The sequence below is a fragment of the Diceros bicornis genome, chromosome 34, assembly GCF_020826845.1.
Source record: "Diceros bicornis minor isolate mBicDic1 chromosome 34, mDicBic1.mat.cur, whole genome shotgun sequence".
In the NCBI taxonomy this organism is placed as follows: Eukaryota; Metazoa; Chordata; class Mammalia; order Perissodactyla; family Rhinocerotidae; genus Diceros; species Diceros bicornis.
In genome coordinates, this window is record NC_080773.1 from 11,233,071 (window position 1) to 11,256,805 (window position 23,735).

At 35.6% G+C, this 23,735-nt stretch overlaps 1 protein-coding gene across 3 annotated transcripts in view; it reads right to left on the reverse strand.

The window, feature by feature from the left end:
- Nucleotides 1-271: 271 nt before the first annotated feature.
- The window catches only part of LOC131396783 (zinc finger protein 420), a 28,952-nt gene continuing 5,488 nt past the window's right edge, over nt 272-23,735 (reverse strand). The window contains exons 3-5 of one of the 3 annotated variants that reach the window (XM_058529179.1): nt 18,763-18,851; nt 17,360-17,486; nt 272-3,460 (exon numbers count right to left, since the gene is read on the reverse strand). In XM_058529179.1, coding sequence (XP_058385162.1) covers nt 1,545-3,460; nt 17,360-17,486; nt 18,763-18,771 — 2,052 coding nt within the window. In that variant the 5' untranslated portion in view covers nt 18,772-18,851 and the 3' untranslated portion in view covers nt 272-1,544. Of the gene's footprint in view, nt 3,461-12,674; nt 12,757-17,359; nt 17,487-18,762; nt 18,852-23,735 lie in introns of those variants that run through there. The other 2 variants (XM_058529181.1, XM_058529180.1) reach the window with 2 other exon arrangements.

A 23,735-nucleotide genomic window follows, 5' to 3' on the forward strand; every position in this document is an offset into this window, starting at 1 on the left:
CTGAGTCACTCCTAACATTTCCCCTAACATTACAGCTTTAATTGACACAAGATCTGCCTTGTAAGATAGAGTGGGAGTATGACCAAATGTCCCATCTATAAAAATAAGCATCTTCAGTTTTCTAGCCTGAAGTGGATATATGCTCATTCTTGATGGCTCTAAGTCAATCCACATCTGGGATTTCTTCAACCCACAGCACTCCACTTCCAGGTACAAAATTTTACATCCTTAATAATTTTTAGGGTCAATAACAGAAAACAGCATCAACAAATAAGAAATTTATTTTAATTTTATATAAAGAAATACAGGAGGCAGGTAGACCAGAGTTGGTATGGCTGTTCCATAAAATTAGCACAGGTGTAGACCCGTTCTGTATTTTTTCTCTATCATCCTTAATACCCAGATCCCGTTCTCAAAGTCCCCATAAAATTGTCAGGGCTGCAGATTAAATGTTCACATGGTAGGCAGGGAAACGAAGTGCAGAGAGGAAAAAAGGATTTCTTAAATGTCCTACTCATACAAATACCACTTCTATCTTGTTGACCTGCAAGGGAGGCTGAGAGTTTTTCAGCCAAGCATTCTGTTATTAAAGAAGGGAAAATGGATATTGGGTAGGGAAACAGCAGTCTCTGACACAGACTCTCATCATTTTTCATTGCAAAATAGTCTGTAATGTAAGTTTTTAATTTTAATTCAAAAGCTGTACATTCAAGTTTAAAAAAATTTCCTAGTAGAAAGATTTATTTTGGCTATCCATTTTTTTTCATTGTTAAATAATATTCTTGAATTGTGGTCAGAGATGGTAGAAAATACTGGTTTTTGGACTTTCTTATAGTTCACATTCCTTCAACAATCCACTGATTAAATCTGAAGGGTTTTTTTTTACAGTATGAATTGCCTCCTACAGCACATGGGATGAGATATGACTAGAGCTTTCTTGCATTCATTACAGCATACAGTACCCCTCACTCAAATAATTGGGGTTAAGAGTTATGAAAGATTTCTCAATATTTATTTTATTCATGTGTCCTCCTCTCATGCAAATTCTCTAAAATAACACTACTAATAATGATAGCTAATATATGTGATATGATATGTTCAAGGCACTGTTCTAAGAGCTTTACATGTAATAACTCACATAATACTTCCAAGAATCTTATAAGGAAGGTATTATTCATAGGTCTACCTTACAAATCATTAAACCAAAGCAGAAGTTAATTATCATGATACATGTCACAAAGGAAAGCAATTGGTAGAGTCAAGATAATGTTGAAAAAGACATATGCCATGGCTAAAGGCCTTCCTATATTTACTACATTAACAGAATTATTCTCTATATAATTTGCTAAAGTTTAACAGGTTCCGGTAATGATAGGTTTTTCTACATGGATTACATTAGCATTATCTTTCCCCCATATAAATTTACTGATGCTGAACTTTATGAGGCAAATGTGCTCCCATATTAACATTTTAAAAATTATTTGATAATAATGGATTAATGACCAGAGAAAGCTCTCCAAATTAATCACAAATAATCAGGTAATTCATATATAAACTTGTGAGCCATGACTGAAGTCTATCCCACATTGCTTATATTCAAAAGATTTCTCACTGATATGAATTCTCTGATGTTGTGTTAGTTGTGAACCACGAGTAAAGGCCTTCCCACATTCCTTACATTGATATGGTTTCTCACCGGTATGAATTCTTTGATGTCGAGAAAGATGTGAGCTCTGAGTAAAGGCTTTTCTACATTCTTTGCATTCATAGGGTTTCTCACCAGTATGGATTCTCTGATGTAGAGTAAGTTGAGAGCCATGACTAAAGGCCTTCCCACATTCCTTGCATTCATAGGGTTTTTCTCCAGTGTGAATTCGCTGATGTTGAGTAAGTTGTGAACCACGAATAAAGGCCTTCCCACATTCCTTACACTGATATGGTTTCTCACCTGTATGAATTCTCTGATGCTGTATAAGTAGTAAGCCACGAGCAAAGGCCTTCCCACATTCGTTACATACATAGGGTTTCTCACCAGTATGAAGTCTCTGATGTTGAGAAAGATGTGAACTCTGAGTAAAGGCCATTCTACATTCTTTACATTCATAGGGTTTCTCACCAGTATGGATTCTCTGATGTTGAGTAAGCTGTGAGCCACGAATAAAAGACTTCCCACATTCTTTACACTCATAGGGTTTCTCACCAGTGTGAATTCTCTCATGTTGAGTAAGTTCTGAGCCACGACTGAAGGTCTTCCCACATTCTTTACATTCATAGGGTTTTTCACCAGTATGAATCCTCTGATGTCGAGTAAGGAGTGAGCCACGATTAAAGGCCTTTCCACATTCCTTACATTGATAGGGTTTCTCACCAGTATGAATTCTCTGATGTTGAGTAAGTTGTGAACCATGACTAAAGGTCTTTCCACATTCCTTACATTCATAGGGCTTCTCATTGGTATGAATTCTCTGGTGTTGAGTAAGTTGTGAGCCACGGATAAAGGCCTTCCCACATTCTTCACATTTATAGGGTTTTTCACCAGTATGAATCCGCTGATGTTGCATAAGTAATGAGCCACGAATAAAGGCCTTTCCACATTCCTTACATTCATATGGCTTTTCCCCATTATGAATTTTCTGATGTTGAGAAAGCTGTGAGCCACAAATAAAAGCTTTCCCACATTCCTTACATTCATAAGGTTTTTCACCGGTATGAATTCTCTTATGCAGAATAAGTTGTGAGAGCTGAGTAAAGACTTTCCTACATTCTTTACATTCATAGAGTTTCTCACCAGTATGAAGTCTCTGATGCAGAGTAAGTTGTGAGTTCTGAGTAAAGGCCTTCCCACATTCTTTACATTCATAAGGTTTCTCACCAGTATGGACTTTCTGATGTCGGGTGAGTTGTGAGCTACGAATAAAGGCTTTCCCACATTCTTCACATTTATATGGTTTTTCACCTGTATGAATTCTATGATGTAAAATAAGTTGTGAGCTCTGAGTAAAGGCCTTCCCACATTCCTTGCATGCATAGGGTTTCTCACCAGTATGAAGTCTCTGATGAAGACTGAGCTGTGAGTCTCGACTAAAAGCTTTCCCACATTGCTTACATTCATAGGGTTTTTCACCAGTATGAATACTCTGATGTTGGGTTAGGTGTGAGGCTCGTCTAAAGGCCTTCCCACATTCCTTACATTTATAGGGTTTCTCAGGAGAGAGACATCTGGGATGTTGAGATAAGTAAGTATGCTGGTTGAAAATGGACATTTTTTCATATATGATCATCCCTTGCCTGAAATATTCCTTTTGATTTTCTTTTGTGCCTTTGACTTCCAAATAATCTCTGGAACTGGACTCAAGATCACAGTTTTCAATCCTGGCACTCATTTCCCATTGGGATAATTCTCTTTCATAAGTGTCCTTTTTTAGACGTAAGTTCGTGTTTGCACTCCTTGAAGGCAAATCTGAAAAATATAAAATGTCTGTTGTCATTTTAGAAGAGGGAGAACTTCCATAGTAGAAAAGACTATATATGAAAAAATACATATGGAAATAATACCCATAAGAAATAACTGGCTTATATCAGTTTTACAAAATTTTTCAAATATTGTTTACTATGACCTATAGTAATACCTACTTACCTTTCACATTACAACCTGATACATAAATAGTTTCATAAAACAATAACTACCCTGTTTTCTAGTCTATTCTACACTATTCTAGTCTTCTCTTTTTCCCCCCATACACACACACACACACACACACACACACACACACAGTCAAAACCCACTAAACTGATTTCATGCTGCAGTAGAGTTTGAAAAAATATTAGCTTAGAATGATCTCATATATTAACATGTAAAAAGGGCACATGAGAGATCAGAGAATAATGAAAACTCACGGAGAAGATAAGGGAAGAGATTAAGAAAACTTTTTAAGTCAGTGGTTCTCAAACTGGTGGGGATAAAATCACCTGGGGACCTTGTTAAAATTAAAGATGCCCAGATACCACACCAGACTAACTAAATCTGAATCTAGTGAATCAGAAAAAGAGCATGGAGATCTCTAGTTTTAATACTTTCCACCAACTGATTCTTATTCAGATTCAGATCATGATTTGCTATCTCTGCTTAAAACTTTTAAATAACTTTCAAATTAAACTTAGAATAAAATCCAATGCCTTCCATGACTTTGACAAAGCCCTCCATGGACTGGTCCCTGCTTATGTATCTGATTTCCCCATAAGCCTTCTCAGCTTTGCTCCCTATTTGCCAAACATGCTAGATTCCTTTTAGCTCTGAAAAAGTCACAAAGCCAATTTCAACTTACAACTAGCTAGATCCTGTTCCATGTCTTTGGACTGCTTTGTATGAGATACTCTACACAGTCTGATTCTTTCTCATCCTTCAGGTCTCAATTTAAATACCAATTCCTGAATCTTACCAATCCATTTCTGGTAACAGAAGACTAGGTAATATAAACCAACCTTCCTGACAAGAGCAATTATGCAAATTGCACACAATATAAAAAGGCTCCTGACGAAGGCATTGGAGAATTAACATTGGAATAAAGAGTTGCTGGGCTTGGGCTGGCCCCGTGGCTTAGCGGTCAAGTGCGCTCGCTCTGCTGCTGGCGGCCCAGGTTCGGATCCCGGGCGCGCACCGAGGAACCGCTTCTCCAGCCATGCTAAGGCCGTGTCCCATATACAGCAACTAGAAGGATGTGCAGCTATGACATACAACTACCTACTGGGGCTTTGGGGGGGAAATAAATAAATAAGTAAAAAATTAAAAAAAAAAAAAAAAAAAGAGTTGCTGGGCTAAAAGTTAAAAAATATGAAAACTCAGAGAAATAAGCCCAACATTTGGGGCCACTTTTCCACTTAGGGAGTTCTTACAATTCTAGAAAAGGCAATTGAGATATGGAGAAACTACACAGTGTTTTGGACCATTTCATAGGGCTTGGGTGACAATAACTGGAAAACAGGGCCCACCATAAATTCTCCATATTTTGGGCTGGGAACCCTGAGGGCTACAATGAGGAAAAAGGGAGAAACAGTAAACCAGTCTGGGCAGGGTCTGAAGCCTGAATCATCTTTCAGTCATCTCAAACCCAGAAATCTAGACTAAGGTAATTCAAGATTGCTTGCCATAGCAACCCTAAATCTTCATTGAAGGTGTATAACATCATCCAAGGCTTCAATTACTTTTATAATTTTTATTTACAATATCTAGCACTCAATAAAAAATAACCATGTGAATGAGGGTACAAGATAACAACTGAAAAACAGGAGAAAAAAGATAAAAGAAACAGATCTATAAGGGCTCAAGTCATGTATCACCACTGCAGTAATGATACACAACAGTTCTATCACTCCTACACCTTTGTAGTGAACCTCTCCTCACCCTACGGGTAGATGCCTGGAAACCACTGATCTGTGGCTTCCCCAACACCTCCCTACGGATGGAAACAAAAGTATATTCATACTAAATCGAAGATAAAAATGGAAAAAGTGATCATATGTACCTCTCCAGTTGCCTTGCCTCTTGCATACTGCTTCCTAGGTACTAGCCAGGGTTATTTTCTTTAGTTCTCCCTATCCTTTTCAACCAAAATACCAAGTTGCTTTTGTTTACTTAAGTCTTTACTTCATAGTCTGTTTTGTTTCTTTATGCCCTGTCTCCTGTCTTCTCTTATTTACTCTTCTATCCAAGGCCAATTCTTATTGTTCATCCCAGAAGAATATTTATCATTTCTCAGCTACTTCTACACGTCAAAGATGTAATGAATGATTTCTGTAATCTTGTGGAATGTTGGGGATGTTGAAGAGAAAAAAAAGCAATTATTGAATATAAATGAAGGAATCTGGAGTGATAAAGTTCCAGGAATTCTATTTAAAAAAGAGTATGTTGGATAGAAATATAGATCAAGAAAAAGAGCACAAAAAAATCTCATACACTGCTAATGGGAATCCAAAACAGCACAACCACGATGAGAGAGAGTTTGGTTGTTTCTCATAACATTAAACAGACACTTATATGATCCAGCAGTCATATCTGTAGGTATTTACACTTTGTCCAGACAAAAATCTGTACACCAAAGTATATTATAGCAGCTTTACTCAAAATTGCCCCAAAATGGGAAACCCAGATGTCCCTCAAAAGGTGAATGAATCAACAAACTTTGGTATTTCCAAACAACAGAACACTACTCAGCAATAAATATTGATTCATGCAACAATATAAATAAATCTTAAATATGTTTTACAAAGTGAAAAAAGCCAGACCCCAAAGGCTACATATTTTGATTCCATTTATATCATATTCTGGAAAAGGAAAAACTGTAGAGATGGAAAATAGGCCACTGGTTTTCATAGGCTGAAGAGGGACAAGGGGCTGACAACAAAGGGACAGCATGAGGGAATCTGACGGTGTCATGGAACTGTTGTATATTATGACTGTGACGGTAGATACACTTGATATGTAAATGGTGCATCATATTTCCTGAAGGACACCAATAAATGTTGGATAAAACATAACAAACAACCTTCTAAAAGTTGCCAAGCTTAAAAGAAAATAAAGAAGATCCACAGGGCCCACAATGAAGTGAGAACCAGAAACTAGAGAGGTAAACATGCTTTGAAGCCACAGCTACCCTAGGGACATTTGCTGTCTTTAGCTGCCTACATGTGAATCTTAATGATCTAAAAAAATCAAGAGACAAGGACTTGGGCCAACAATAGGTCACGGATTAGAAATAAACCTCTTTACAAATTTGGAACCATCCAAAGCCTACAGCGCAGAGGGAGGAAAAAAAAATTCCTCTGGCTTCAAAGGCAAATGACAAGGAAATCTTAGTCTTAGCCATTTTAAGAAATTTGACTTTTACTGAGATGGGGAGCCATTGGAGAGTTGTGAGCAGCATGACAAGATCTGACTTTCGTTTCAAAATGAATCATTCTGGTTGTTGTGTTGAATTTTTTTTTTTAAAAACAGATAGTCAGTGGAAAAGTACAGAAGCTGGGTAGACAGAAGTTAGGAGCAATAACACACATGGCTCGGACCAGATGATTGTAGAGGAAGGGGTGGAGAAAGTGAGATGTGACAAGAAATTTTCACATATTGACATATATGGGGTAGCAGCTATTCTGATTTAAACCTGATTCAGCCTGAACTAAAACAGGCCTGACTTATGGCCTATCAAACATACATTGTACATTTGCTTTAACCATTAAAGTAAAGAATGCATTAAACATTATCTCAAAGTAAAAGAATGCACTCTTTGAAGGATGCATACTTCCTTTCCTACAATACCAGTATCAGTACTCCTGAAGGTAAGTTTCCTTTCCTGGACATCAGGGTCATTTTGACCTGCTAATCTGCAACTGAATACCTCTTTGAAACTGATGAATATGTATCCTGAGCATGCCTGATGTATGTTCTTTGCTCTAAAATGGTATAAAATTGTACTGAAAACCATGCTTCTCTAGAACGCTTTCTTCTTTTGTGGAGACTGCCTTCCCAGATGATAGTCCTCAGCCTGGCTCAAGTAAAATTCACCTTCTCTCTCTTATCTATAGAATGGTTATTGGTTATTTGAGTCTACAGATGTCACTGGATTCTGGAAATATTTTGAAGGTTTAATGAAGAAGATTTGATGATGGATTGGATATGTAATATGAGAGAAATCAAAGAAACTCTTAAGTGTTTTGCCTGAGCATCTGGAACAATGGATGTGCCATTTACTGAGAACTTCTCATTGTAGTAGGAGCAGGTTTGGGAGAGAATATCACAGAGTTTGGTTTTGAACTATTAGATATTGTAAAGAAGATGTTGAGTAGGCAGATATATGTACAAATACAGGGTTCTGGGGAGATATTTGGATAGATATATAAGTTTGGGAGTCATCAATAGAGGACGTTTAAAGCTATGGAATTTGAAGAGAGCATCCCGGGAGAGTCTTTGGATACAGAAGGGATGGGAAGAGAAGGGAAGAAAAGATAAGGGAAGTTTGAGGATTGAGCCCTGGGGCACTTTAACAATTAGAAGTCAGGTAGATGAGAAGGAACCAGCAAAGGAGACTAAGACGGAGCAGCCAATGAGGAAGGAGAAAAATCTGAAGAATGTGGATCCCAGAAACCAAGTCAAAAAAGTATTTTAAGGAGGAATGATCAACTATGTCAAATGCTGAGAGATAAGGCAAATGGTGACTTCTAATTTAACAAAGGCTTTAATAATATGGAGGTAACTGGTGATCTTCACAAGACAGTTTTGGTGGAGTAATGGGGACCAGTTTTGATTGAAGCAGATTTAAGAGAGCATGAGAAAAGAGCTGGAGCTAGGGAGCATGGAAAATTCTTTTGAAAAGTTTTGTTGTAAAAAGTAGCAGAGAAATGGGGCCGTATCAAAAGGAAAATGTGCATCAAGAGATTTGTTTCTGTTTTGTTTTTCCTTTCAAGATGGGGGAAACTACATGTTTGTGTGCTGATGAAAATGATTATAACAATGTCCCTAAACAGATGAGAAGGAATGGCATTTAGTACACAAGTGGAGGTACTGGCCTTAGATAAAGGCACAGAAAGTTCATCTATCATAATAGGAAAAGAGGCAGAATGAGTATAGATGCAGGTAGATTGATAAGGTAGCAGAAGCTTGTAGAAATTCTTCTCTGATTACTTCAGTTTCCTTAATGAAATTAGCTCAGGGCAAGTGGAATTCTAACAGTCATGACCATTATGCAACTAACAACTTAGCTCTGAAGTAAATAAACAAAAATTGATAGACATACAAAGAGAAACCAATAAATCCACAGTCATAGCAGAGGACTGTGATACTGTGTGACATAATAAGAAATATATATTTGGTCTTTGTCCCTGATTTCTGGCACAGAGCTCCTAAAGCTCTTGGAATTTCCTGAGTGATAAAGGTAAAAGGAATGTCTCTTGTTACTCATAACAAGTCCCTTTCAACCACACCTGAGTTTATGTTAATGAGGTGACTTTTGGAAAGCCCCTAAGGATGGGGGACTGGTTGCCAGGGGAACCAACCATGTCATTAAAGAGTTGGAACTTTCAGTCCGCCCCCCCCCCCACCTCTGGGGAGTGGCAGAGAGGCTAGAAGTTGAATTAATTACTAATGGCCAATGATTTCATCAATCATGCCTATGTAATGAAGCCTCCATGAAAATCCCTAGCTGAAGGGGTTCAGAGAGCTTCTGGGTCAGTGAAGACATTGAAGTGCTGGGTGGGTGGTGTGCCCAGAGAGGATATGGAAGCTCTGCACCCCTTCTCCATATTTTCCCTATGCGTCTCTTCCACTGGTTGTTCCTTAGTTGTACCCTTTATAAGAAACTGGAAAATATAAGTGTTTTCTTGAGTTCTATGAGCCATTCCAGCAAATTATTGAACCCAAGGAGGGGGTTGTGGGAACCCCCCATTTATAGCTGATCAGTCAGAAGTACAAGTGACAATCTGAGAATTGCGATTGGCATCTGAAGCGGGGAGGGGCAGTCTTGTGGGTACGAGCCCTTAACCTGTAGCATTTGCACTAACTCTGTGCAGAACTGAGTTAAACTGTAGAACACCCAGTTGGTATCCACCCAGAATTAGAGAAGTGCTTGGTGTGGGAAAATCCACACATCTGGTTTCAGAAATGTTGTGTGAGTAGAAGAAAATAGTTTTTTTCCCTTTCAGTATAGTATTATAAACAGACAAGAAATAAGGACAGAAGACCAGAACATAATTGATAAGATAGATAGACAGATAAAACGGATGTTACCACATTATAGTAAAATTAGAAATGATAAAAACATAGAAAAAACAATATATAATCCTAGAATTAAGTAACCAGGATACTTCTATATAATGTTTGTCATAAAAGGAAGAAAAAATAAAACTTAGAATTTAGAACTAAATACCAAGAGCAACTCGGTGTGAAATCCCATGAGATGCAGCATTTAAGAAAACTTACAGTCTTAAATGCATTTATTAGAAAACAAGATATAATTAAAAACGAGAATTAAGATTTCAACTCAAGAAGGAGAGGTAGAAATAAAAACAAAACAATTAGCTTGCTAGAAATCAGAAAACAAGTAAACTGGAATTTAGAAAGAATAGAAATGTCTAGCAAAACTAAAAGTAAATTCTTTGCAAATACCAATAAATGATACAGAAACTTGACGTGTAGAAAAAAAATCAGATTGGGCACAAATCTAAAACACTGGAAAGGAAAAGGAAGAAAAGAATATAAATCCCCAAATCCAAAGGAGTTAAAGTGTTTATGAGAAAAATTTATATATAACTCAACAGTAAATTAGAAAAATTAAATGGATAAAACTAATAAAAAGTGACTCATGAATATAGAGAATCTGAGTATACATCAATATCCACATAAGAATTTTAAATTTGAGTTCAATGTCTATGTTCTAAAAGGCAATAGATACTGATGACTGATAGTATTTCTGGCAAAGATCATCCAAACCATTAAAGAATACATAATTCCAATTATTCGTGACTGTTGTCAAACATATAAAAATATGGAAATCTACCCAAGTCATTTTACAAAGTCAAATTAACTTAAATAACAAAACTGGACAAAGAGAGCTCAGGAAAACCAAGCCAATCTCATGAACAAACATAGGTAACATTTTAAAATAAAATATTAGCAACATAGAATCTACCTAAGTATTTAAGGACTAATACATCATGATCAAATAAGGTTTATTCCATGCATGCAGGAATAGTTCAACATCAGAAAATCTATTTTGGGCCAGCCCTGGTGGACTAGTGGTTAAGTTTGGTGCACTCTGCTTTGGCGGCCTGGGTTTGGTTCCCATGTGCAGACCTACACCACTTGTCTTTCAGTGGCCATGTGGTGGTAGTGGCTCACATACAAAAAGAGGAAGATTGGCAGCAGACGTTAGCTGTTAGCTCAGGGCGAATCTTCCTCAGCAAAAAAAAAAAAAAAGAAAAAAAAAGAAAAAGAAAAAGAAGAAAGAAGAACTATTTTGAGACCCTCTATTAAAAACTCTCTAAGACCTGAATGGTTCTTCCTTAACCTAATTAAGGGTATTTACCAGAAAACTCTAGAAACATATTTTAATAGTTACAGATGGTCATAATGGTTTGACTTCGATTTTTCAACTTTATGATGGTGCGAAAGCAATACACACTTAGTAGAAACCACACTTTGGATTTTGATATTTTCTTGGGCTAGTGATATGCTGTACCGATACTCTTTTATGATGCTGGGTGGCAGCAGCTGAGCCACAGCTCCCAGTCAGCCATGCGATCACAAGGGTAAACAACTGACACACTTACAACCATTCTGTACCCATCCAACCATTCTATTTTTCACTTTTAGTACAGTATTCAATAAATTACATGAAATATTCAACACTCTATTATAAAATAGGTTTTGCATGAGATATTTTGCCCAATTTTAAGCTAATGTAAGTGTCCTGAGCATGTTTAAGGCTAGGCTAAGCTATGATGTCTGGTAGGTTAAGTGTATTAAGTGCATTTTTGACTTATGAAATTTTCAACCTATGATGGGTTTATTAGGACAGAACTCCATTGTAAGTCAAGGAAGATCTGTAAACATCAGAAGCACTCCCAATAAAGTTTGCAAAAGACAAGAATTGTTTTCAAATTGTGAAATACTTCAATACTCAGCTCCTACTGATTATAGTTTTTTAAAAACAGTACAAATAGAAAAAGAAGAGATAATACATTATATAGAAAGAGAAAAGGAAGAGATAATACATTATATGTAGAAAGCAAAATTGCATGTATATATATATATATGTATGAGTATTAACCATTTAGAAAATGTCATAGAACAAAATATTCCTAATCATAATATCAACAGAATTACTTAACAAGAAATGTGCAAGACCTTTAAAAAAAAACGATGAAATTTTACAGAAGGGCATAATAAGAAAAGTAGATATATATAGCATGTTCAAAGATAGAAGGACTCAATATTGTAAATATGTGAATGGTGCATCAGATTTCCTGAAAACACCATGAAATGCTGGATAAATATGACAAACATCCTTTTAAAAGTATGCCATGCTTAAAGAAGAGCGAAAGGAGGCACAATGAAGTGAGAACCAAAAACTAGAGGTAAACATGCTCTGAAGTCACAGCTACCCTCAGGACACTTGTTGACTTCAATTGCCTAAAAGTTTGTATCTTAATGGTCTGAAAAAATCCAGATACAAAGCCTTAAGCCCACAAAAGGTCAGGGATTAGCAATGAACATCTTCACAGAATCAGAACTATCTAAGGCCTACAGTTCAGAGAAAGGAAAAAAAATCCATCTGCCCTCAAAGGAAAATGACAAGGAAGATTTCAGTCTTGGCCTAGACTCTCAATGAAAAGGAGAAAAGAAGGCTATGGATAATTCATCATTACACAACAGCCCCCATGCATGCAAGAAACTGCAGAATTAGACCTGTTCCCCAGAAATTGGAATTGTTGACTGATACATATAATATAAATGCTTGAAATATATAAAATTAAAACCATGAGAAAGGGACTATATAGAAGTAAAAAAAATAAGATCTAGGGGAGGGGGAAAAATTGAAGTTCTAGAAATAAAACAGTATAATCAATTATATTAAAATCTTAAGAAAAAAATCTTAAAAGCAGCTAGAGAGAAAATACAGATTACTTACAAAAGGAACAACAATGAGACAGATGGCAGACTTCTCAAGAGCAACAATAGAAGCCAGAAGACAGTGGAATAATATCTTCAGAGTGCTGAGAAAAAAATAATTGTCAGTATAGAATTCTATACCCAGTTAAATCATCAGGCAAGAATGAAAGTTGAAACAAGGTTATTTTGCAACAATAACAAAAATAAAAACTGAGAGCATTTACTAACAATAGGCCTTTGCCTGATGTATTTCATGATAAATAAAATGATCCCAGTAGGAAGGTATGATGGAAGAGGAATAGTGTAAAAATAAAAGGATAATCATGTGAGTAAAGCTATAAGCAAACATGGTCTTTATAAAGGAAAACAATGCCCATTTTAGGGGTTAAAAAGAAAACAGAACTAAAATACCAGACAACAATAACATATTAGATGGGAAAGATTAATCCAAGTTAAAGCATTCTAAGATCCTTTATATTGTCATGGGAGAAGAGAGAAATTAACTTTAGCCTCTATTAAGTATGTATTTGTTAAGTGACACTCACAGTAATGATAATGATTAAAGGACCAAAACAGGCATAAATAATCCCAAAATATTTAAACTCACCACTAATCACAGGTATATATTATTCCGTTTTTTAATCTATAAATTGACAAAGATATTTTTAAGTGAAAATATCTAGTGTTGGTAAAAGTATAGAAAAAGAGTAGTCACACACTGCTGATACACTCTTGATAAGAATTTTGTGACAATGAAACATATATTTGACATAGAGCTGTCAATATCTCAACTCTCTATAGAACTTCAACTCACTGCCACAACAGCCACCAATTTATTTCACGTAGACATGATCCTTTTTATCTGTGTTTTTGAACTTGTTGGCCTTAAAATCCTAGGGGTGAGAGTGCAAAACCTCTGCAGAGCAGTATGCAAACTGCATATTGTATGTGGAGTGAATAACTATGTTTTAATATTAATTAAAATAATTTTATCTAACAAAAATTTAATTTCCATTAAATATGTATATTTTTTCAATCATATTATAATTAATAAAAACTACAAAACTCAATTTGCATGAAAAGAAATGAAGTGCATGTGATAAAAAGTTAAAGATAACCATTAAAAGCATATAAACAGTACATGTCTTCCAAACTAAATAAGAGGGGAAATGGAGTTAAAAAGCAAAAACAAAATACTGTATCCATCCTGATTAAGGAGAGAGATTACAAAAGGAAGCAAAGAAGATTAAAAGAGTAAACTAAAAGCATAAAATAGGGGAGAAATAATCTAAGCATATTGGCAATAATTAAGTGGAGTGAACCTTCAAATTTAAAAACTAAATTCTCAGATAATATCATATTGCAGTGGTTACCAAACATGTCTGAATATTTGAACAACCTAAGGAGCTTCAAAAAACAATGATATTTGCATCTCATACCCAGAGATTGTGATTTAATTGGTCTGGGGTGTGGCCTGGGATCTAGAATTGTTAAAAGGACCCCAGCTGTTTCTAAAGTACATATAAGTTTGAATATCATTGCCATATTTTTTTCCAAAGTGGTTATGCCAACTGATACTGCCATCAGTAAGGTATAGAGCATTTAAAAAAAAAAAAAACCAGGCTGGCCCACTGGCATAGTGGTTAAGTTCACATGCTCCACTTCGGCGGCTCAGGGTTTGCCGGTTTGGATCCCAGGCATGGACCGACACACTGCTTGTCAAGCCATGCTGTGTTGGTGTCCCATATAAAGTAGAGGAAGATGGGCACAGATGTTAGCCCAGGGCCAATCTTCCTCAGCAAAAGGAGGAGGACTGGCAATGGACGTTAGCTCAGGACTGATCTTCCTCACAACAACAACAACAACAACAAAAAACAGACCTACTCACATATAATTCCCAAACCTATAGTTCATTCATTTAAAGTGTACAATTCAATGGTTTTTAGTATATTCACACAGTTGTGCAACAATCATCACAATCTAATTTTATAACATTTTATCACCTCAAAAAGAAACCCCATGCCTATTAGCTATTATTTTCAATTTCCTCATTCTCATTCTCCAATCCACTCCTACCTCCCAGCCCCTGCCCCAGTGCTGGGCAACTACTAGTCTACTTCCTGTCTCTACAGATTTGTCTATTGTGGACATTTCATATAAATAGAATCATACAATATGTAGTCTTTGTGTCTGGCTCCTTTCATTTAGCATGTTTTCAAATTTCATCCATGTTGTAGCATGTATCAGAACTTCATTCCTTTTTATTGCTGAATAATATTCCACTGTAAGGATGCACCAAATTTTATCCATCCATTGATGGACATTTGGGTTGTTTCCACTTTTTGGCTATTATGAATAATGACGTATACAGCACTTCTGCCTCCAAAAGTTGTGAACACTTGGTACTGTCAGACTTCTTAATTACTGCTAATCTAGGATGTGTGAAATAATTATCTCACTGTGGTTAATTTGCATTTCCTGATTGCTAATGAGGTTGAGCATTTTTTCAGGTTTATTGGCTACTTGCATTTTCCTTGAACTGCCTATAAATGTCTTTTACTCAATTTTTCAAAAAGGTTATTTACCTTTTTCTTATCAATCTATAGAAGCTTTTTATAGTCTAGATACTAATTTCATGGCAAATATCTTCACCCAGTTCATGGCTTGTCTTTTACTTTCTTTATGATGTCTTTTTATAAAGAGAATAATTTTCATGCAGTCAAATTTATCAATCTTTTAATGATTATTTTTAAAAAGAACTAAACAAAACCTTAAGAAATGTCCTATTTGGTTCTCTTTCAAATCTGTTCCTTTATGAAAATCCTACTGCTTGTCATTTTTGCAATTTAGTCCATTTCTTTAAACATTTTGCCAAAGCTTATATTTACATCTAATAATTCCAATATGTGAAATTTTTTGCCACGTAATCTGTTGTTTCTTTAGATTATCTATCACTCACCTGTGACCTGTTTCCTTGTGGGTGTGATGATCTTTTTGAGTTCATCTTTTGTTGATCTTAATCTGTGAGACTTCTAAAGCCCTCCTACTTTCCTCCAGAGAGGATCTGCATTTGCTGTGGCCAGGAGTCAGAGGGTACCACCTTAGCGAATAAAATTTCAACTCCTTTTTTTCTATTGCCTGTCTTTATCTCTTATTACTCTTTCACTCACTCTTCTTTAGATATCATGTTTTTCTCTTCCTCCTACAAAGTTAATGCCCATCCCAGGCCCTTTACACTTACTGCTCCATCTGCCTGGAATACTGTTCCCCCAGATATTAGCCTGACTCATGCCCTTAACTTCAGTCAAGTTTTTGTTCAAATATTACCTCTTCGGAGAGGTTTTTCCAAAATCAATCTATCTAAAATGGCCCACCCCCATTCCCCATTTAGTTCTTTATTTGCTTACTCTTCTTTACCTTTACTCATAGTGCTCATTGCTACCTGCAATTGTTATATTTGTTAAATAAAGGTATATATGTGCATATATAGGCATACACATATACACATTTTTGTTTCCTTATTTATTTTGTATTTCTCCCATAAGCATTAAGTTTTAGCAGAATAGGAACTTTGTCTAGATTGTTATTTCACCAAGGCCTACTACAGTCCTTGGCACAGAAGAGGCCCTCAATAAATATATTTTGAATGAATGAACACATTTTAAAGAATGAAGACAATGATATGAGTCTAAATACAAAAAAAATAAATCTGGAAAAAACCTGACTCCCAAGTTTACATAACAGGGTTGTCACTAGGGAAAAGGAAGAGCCCCTCCCTCCAATGAAAGTTGGATGGATTATTATTAAAGACTAAAAGGGAGAAGAAGAAGTAGGGATTAGATGGGATTCCTTAGGGAGATTGTGCTGCAAAGCCCTTGCTTTTCTTCTCAAGTCAGAGAGTTTTTCCCATACATCTTGGGCCCTGCAGCGGAGTGTACCAACCAATAACTTCATAAAGACTTTGAGGAAAGAGGAGCGAAGGGGCAAGAGACAGTTATATTCCACTGACTTGGAGAGTCCAAAGAATCAAGTGATCGTGTAGGTGGGAAAATCACTTAATAAAGTTTTAATTGATATAGGCTCTGTCTCTTATTTTGCTACAGGAAAAAACAAACTCTCTTAGACAATCACTGGTTCTTCCTGAGCTATTTTCCAAAAACTGGTTCTAGCATATTCATTCAATGTAAAATACAAAGTTCTTAAAATGTAATATTCAACCAAAAAACAAATAAGAGAATGTGTTTGTTGTAATGGATTGTGTTCACTTGAATTATTAGTAAAATGCACTGATTCACCCTATCACTATATAAATAATATAAGCTCTTATGTTGTCAGAAAAACGTACATTTCTGCATCCATTTTTTAAAAAATATTTAGAGCTCCTTTAGTAGATCTAAATTGTAACAACACATAACCTGTTTTTTCTGACAATATTGCAAGTATCCCAGAATTCAAGTCTAGCTCCTTGATCATCAAGGAAGACAGAAAGGAAGACAGAAGAAAGGTATGTAATTATATTTGAAGGATGGAGAAGATAAATGCACCCTATGAAACTATCTATGTCTACTGCCAGTAATTTAAAACCATTCCTTTGAGAATAAGAAGAAGAAATTCAGTTATTACTTAAAAACAACCTGGAAATAACATTAGAGAAAACAGCCATTCCAGAGGTAGATCCTGAAACACTATGGGTAGATACCTTACCTAGTGACACCAGGTTACTATAGTTCTCCAACATCACATCTCTATACAAATCTCTCTGAGCAGAGTCCAGGCATTCCCACTCTTCCTGAGAGAAGTCAATGGCAACATCCCTGAACATCACAGATCTCTGAAACAACAAACATAATACTAGTTGTGGAAATAAAGAAAATATTTTTTCCATGGAGGGAAGATGATGGGGAGCTTTCCACAAAGGAGGCAATAGAGCAAACAGCCTGGGAAGCCTCTGACATGGATGAGGCACTAAAGAAATTGGTGCTTCTGAAGTGCCAATATGTTCCTTTTCATTCCTGTTGCTGTAGATATTTCCTGCATATAGAACATCTCATTATAGAAATAAGTCTGAGAATTAATAAAGTAAATGCAATGTCCCAATTAAAAGAAATAGCATACATGGGTGACCTGTATAATATGTATCTTGTATATCACACATTCTCAATAAATGCAAGTTTCTCTTTCTTCTTCTCTATTTAAGAAATAAGAAAAATAATTGGGGAAATTTTTCTGTAAAATCTTATAAAATCTCTATCTTATAAAATATGATTTGTATAAAAGTAAAGAATTTATTGAAATGTCAGGTTCATCATTATATCAGAATATTACCTCATAAGCATTTTCCTTGTTACCAATAATTTAGTAAATATTTTTAATAGGCTACAGAATAGCTCTATATAATGAATTTATCTGACTTAATAAGTGCATATTTGAACATTTTAGGTTATATAAAAATCTCATAAGCATTTCTTACATCTAAATGTAATTTATAATTACATTTTATAATTCTCAACAACTTTTGTATATGAATGATGATCTTTCTTATTACTATTCATTACTTATAAACATAACTTTTCTTTGTGCTAAGTAATAAAAAGGTGGAAAAGATAATCCAAATGTACACATTGACGATTAGCACATAACATTGAATCTCAAAATGATCCATATTATTGGTATTCGTGAATTATGGATTCCCAGGGAAGATCCCTGATCTGTCTTCAGTCTCTAATCATGTACGTAATCTTAAAAGCTCACAAAGCATGAGCTCTTGCCATGTAAGGAGACTGAGCCCAGTCAAGACTGACTCCTATCCTGTCTAACTGGGAAACAGGTCTAAAGAGAAGTTCAAAGTTTTCTCGTGTGGTGAATCTGCTTTTGTTATATCAGTCCTGCTAGTCAAAGATGCTCAATGAATTTCTGAAAAGTATGGAAATACAGGTTAGATTAGAAAGACATACTTAGGGTAGACATTATCACTTATAAGAATGGAACAAACTGGGAACACATTCCTGAGTGGGGTCAGTTAGGAAGGAAGTTTCAGGAATGCAAACATGCACATATTCTGTAAAAAAGTGACTATTTAAAGAGGGCACAAGGAAACACCAATTTACCTGAGCCATGGTTTTTAGAGCTGCAAGAAATGATCAATCCTCTTCTGGATTCCTATCTTAGAGAAGCGCAGAGTCTGGAAAAGGGAGAGCTGGGAGGAGAAAACAAAGCCATGAAACCATGCTCTTTGCAAAGCTCCAAATGAGTAAGGTAGAATTATCTCTCTTGCTCTCCTCTTCTTGTCTCTTGCTTCCATCCCCAAAATACACACTAAACGGAGGAGATACAGCTGGTGGTTCTTACCCCAGTCAAGCTCAGTGCTCTCTAAATACAAAAAGAAAATATTTACAATAATTTCTCTACCATTTCTGAAATGAAACTTATAGATAATATGATATATTTATATATATATTATACCAAAAATAGAGATAATGACCAAATGTTATATTTCAACATATTAATGATCATAAACAACCTCACCAGAAACCACAAATAATTAAATGCTTATGCTTACACCTACTTATAATGAACAAATTTAAATTTATAAGATGACAATATTCAACTAAGTATTGTTGACATCTTTTATTTATATTTGACATTTTAAAATAAAGGCTGTATATGTACATAGGCATACCCCGGAGATATTGCAGGTTCAGTTCTGGGCCACTACAATAGAGCGAATATCGCAATAAAGCAAATCACCTGAATTTTTTTGGTCTCCCAGTGCATATAAAAGTTATGTTTACAGGGGCCGGCCCGGTGGCGCAAGCGGTTAAGTGCGCGCGCTCCGCTGCGGCGGCCCGGGGTTCGCTGGTTCGGATCCCGGGCGCGCACCGAAGTAGTGCTTGGTAAGCCATGCTGTGGCGGCATCCCATATAAAGTGGAGGAAGATGGGCACCGATGTTAGCCCAGGGCCGTCTTCCTCAGCAAAAAAAGAGGAGGATTGGCGGATGTTAGCTCAGGGCTGATCTCCTCACAAAAAAAAAAAAAAAAAAAAAAAAAAAAAAAAGTTATGTTTACACTATGCTATAGTCTATTAAGTGTATTATGTAGTATTATGTCGAAGAAAACAGTACATACCCTAATTAAAAAATACGTTATTGCTAAAAGATGCTAACCATCATCTGAGCCTTCAGTGAACTGTAATCTTTTTACTGGTGAGGGTCTTGTAAAAAACACAGTATCTGCAAAGTGCACTAAAGCAAAGTACAATAAACGAGGTATGCCTGTATATATATGTGTGTCTCTGTGTTCACGTGTGTGTGTGTAGAATCAATGAAATTCATTATCTACAAATGGAGGCTTCTACAGGTATGTGATGTTGGCAAGTCAAATATCACAAGCAGTGTTGCCATCAGTGCCGTGACTTTTGAAATGGTTAAAAAAGAAATCTCAGCAAATTTCTGAATGAAACAAAGTACAGTCTTTTCTCAGTCAAACTATAGTAGCATTCCTAGAAGATTTAGCTAATAGTAAAACTAGGCAGTAATGGTAAAATAGATAAATTCAGCGATTCTTTAAAATCATGCAAAAAATGCTTTATGTGAGGGGTTCCAGACCCAGATAATTATAAACACATTTTTTTCCCAGCTATGGTCCTCATTTTGCAAGTTATAGAACAATTCTTTGTTGTGTACTGCAGGACATTTTGATCAAAAGTTGGCAAACTACTGCCCACCAACTATTTTTGTAAATAAAGCTTTACTGGAATACATCTACACTCAACTGTTTATAAACTGTCTTTGGCTACTTTCACACTATAGTGGTAGAGTTGAATAGTTTCAACAGAGACCATATGACCCATAAAACTTAAAATATTTACTGGCTAGCCCTTTACAGAAAAGCTATCTAAACTATGATCTAGATCCATGGCTTCAGTCCTTCAAAAGCCAGAAGCCTTCAACCCTCAACCCAGTTATTTTAACATTCAAAAGCACCCAGATATATTTCCAAACATCCCCTAGGGAGACTCACTGCCCCTCCAGAGAATCAGTGATAAAGGTGCTCAATAAATAATTAATTAGAAATTCTACTTCTTCCAGATGTAGAAAGCTCAATAGACAACTGTGCCATCTTAACAACCAAAAATAATTCAGACAAGATGAAAAATCATAAATTCTTTTAAATTCATCATAGAGTGGAAGACACAAAGAAATTTAAATGAAATAAAGTGCCAACCTCTTTTTAAAAGACATATATGGATGCTCCCATCCCTGGCAGGGCTCAAACTAAATTGTGATTACCTTAAAGGTAAACAGCCCAACCATTCCAATAAAAAGACAATGCCAAGATAAAAAAAAAGTCACAACTATATGCTCTTTACAAGAAACGCACTTTAAATATAAAGACACAGATGAGTTGAAAGTAAAATGGTGGAGAAAGATATATCATACAATACTAAGCATAAGAAAGCCTGCGTACCTGTATTAACATAAGACAAAAGAGACTTTAAGATAAAGAGTAAAACTAGAGATTAAGAGGACAACTTCATTAGGAAGACACAGCAATCCTAAATGTGTAAAGATTTAACAACAAAGCATCAAAATATATGAAGCAAAAATTGAAAGAACTAAAGGAAGAAATAAACAAACCCACAATCAGATTTGGAAATTTTAACATCTTTCTCCCAGTAATTGATAGAACAAGCAGATAAAAAAATCAGTAACAATATAGAGGATTTATATACAACACTGTCAAGTTTCTTGACAAAATTGATACCACACCCAACTGTCAAGACCTGAGCTGAGCTGAAGGAGCCGAGCTGGCAGTTGTGAGAAAAACTGATTAAGACAACAAACCAAAATGAAAGTAACAGTCAAGGCTTTAATCATTTACTAATCACTTAGTATAAGCAAGAGGCTAACCCAGAGAAAGCGCTGACTCCTCCATTGTTCCATTTTCCCCATAGAACAATATCTAGAGAGGGTCAGATGGATCAGCACAGATGTGGGGAGTCATCTCACTGCCAAGGGAGTACCAAACAAAAGACTCCTCCCATTTCCTGGAGTAGGGCCATGGAGAGGGAAATGGGGGAAGGGCTAGGAGTAGAAAAGTACTGAGTACTGAGTCACAGCAGAGAGAAAGTATCTTGAAGGTTTTCCCACCTACCCTTGATAAGGAAGTCTTGGCAGAGGTGCTTGATAAAGAGGTATCCTAATGGAGGTGCTTGGGCTAGGATGCAGATATGCATAAGAGCATGGCTGGCCAGGGGGCCTGAGTCCTTGACCACAACTCCCTTAGGAGACTGCAATGCACTGGCTATGCACTAAGTCTGATGTGGGGAGGAAACAAGTTATCAAAGATATTTTAAAATTGAATCATACAGAGTATATTTTCTGGTCTTTGTCCACACATTATTAAATTAGAAACTAATAACAATAAGAGGTCTAGAAGAATCTCCAAATATTTACAAATTAAACACACTTCTAAATAACCCATGAGTCAGAGAAGAAATAACAAAGGACATTAGCAAATATGTTGAACTGAATGACTATTAAAACACAACTTACCAAATTTTGTGGGATGCAGCAAAAGCAGTATTTAAAGGGAAAGTTACAGCTTTAAATGCTTATATTAGAAAAAAAGGATGATGTGAGATCAATGATTTAGGCTCCTACCTTAAGGAGCTGAAAAAAAGAAGAACAAATGAAGCGCAAAGTAAGAAGAAAAGAAATAATTTAAATGATATGGACAAATTCCTTAAAATACAAATACCAAAAGTCAAACAGAAGAAAAAGAAAACATAAATTACCTCATAGATATTAAAGAAATTGAATTTTTAGTTAAAACAAAACAAAACATCTTGCCCACAGAGAAAGTCCAGATGGCTTCACCAGTAAATTCTATCAACACTTAAGGCAGATAAAATACTATTCTTTCACATACTTTTTCAGAAAACAGAAAAAGGAGAAAACACTCTCTTCTACATTTTAAAGCCAAATAACTATGATACCAAAACCTGACAAAAATATTACAAAAAAAAAATTATAGCTCAATATCTCTCATGAACATAGACACAAAAAAATTATAAATCAATATCAAGTTGAATCCATTTGACTTTGGAACCATGAGTATGTTTTATATAAGACAAATCAAAATGAAAAAAAATACCTAAGAACCAAAAGCAAAACAAAATACATTTATCTGTGCATAATACTAGCAGGGTAAATACAGAAAGGAAGTGGTTATTTCAAGGAACTTTAAAATAACAGTCATTTGACATAGATCCCTAGCATAATAAACCTATAGACAGAATAACTATAAACTGTTTTTCAGTAATTACACTGTTATTAATATTGGCATTGTTATTCTAAAACATATATATATTCTGAAACAATTACATGCACATACATATATATCAATGAGAATAAAGCAATTATCTTAATTATCTTAATGTTATTAGGAATAAAGATTTTCAGAGTACAAAAGGAAATACAAATATAAAATCAAGAACAACTCTATAATCTTTAAATTCGGTTGGAAATATCAGTATAAACTCAGGATTTTTCTCCTTCTAACAAATATGTATTTAACCAGCTTTGCAATGGCCTACAAGCAATACCAACCAGAAGCAATGAGAACTCCTAGTATCTTAATTGTGGCTTCTTAAAACCACTTCCCACTAAAAGGAATCAGGGCTCCACAGAGAAGTGGCTGGTTTCATATTTGGGACAGGAAAACATATTGTATAAGATGAGCCTACAACATCTTGTCATACGAGAAAGTTTGGAATCTACCAAAGACTACTGGCGTGATGTCAAAAGGAATCCAAAAGAAGTCAAATCAGAGGGAGTAAAGAGGAACCACTGGCCATAGATGGACAATTTGGGTATTAATACTAACAATAACTGCTACGGACTGAAACGTAGCAAATATATTTAAATCCCGAAGTTTATAATGATAATTTAAAAGGAAAACATAGGATAAACTTTGGAAGATGCTGAAAAATAATGAGAGAAAAATCAAGCTTTTATCCTACCTTTTTTTGCATAAGCTATACTTCAGAGTAACAAAGACACTAATGAGAGGATGGGTC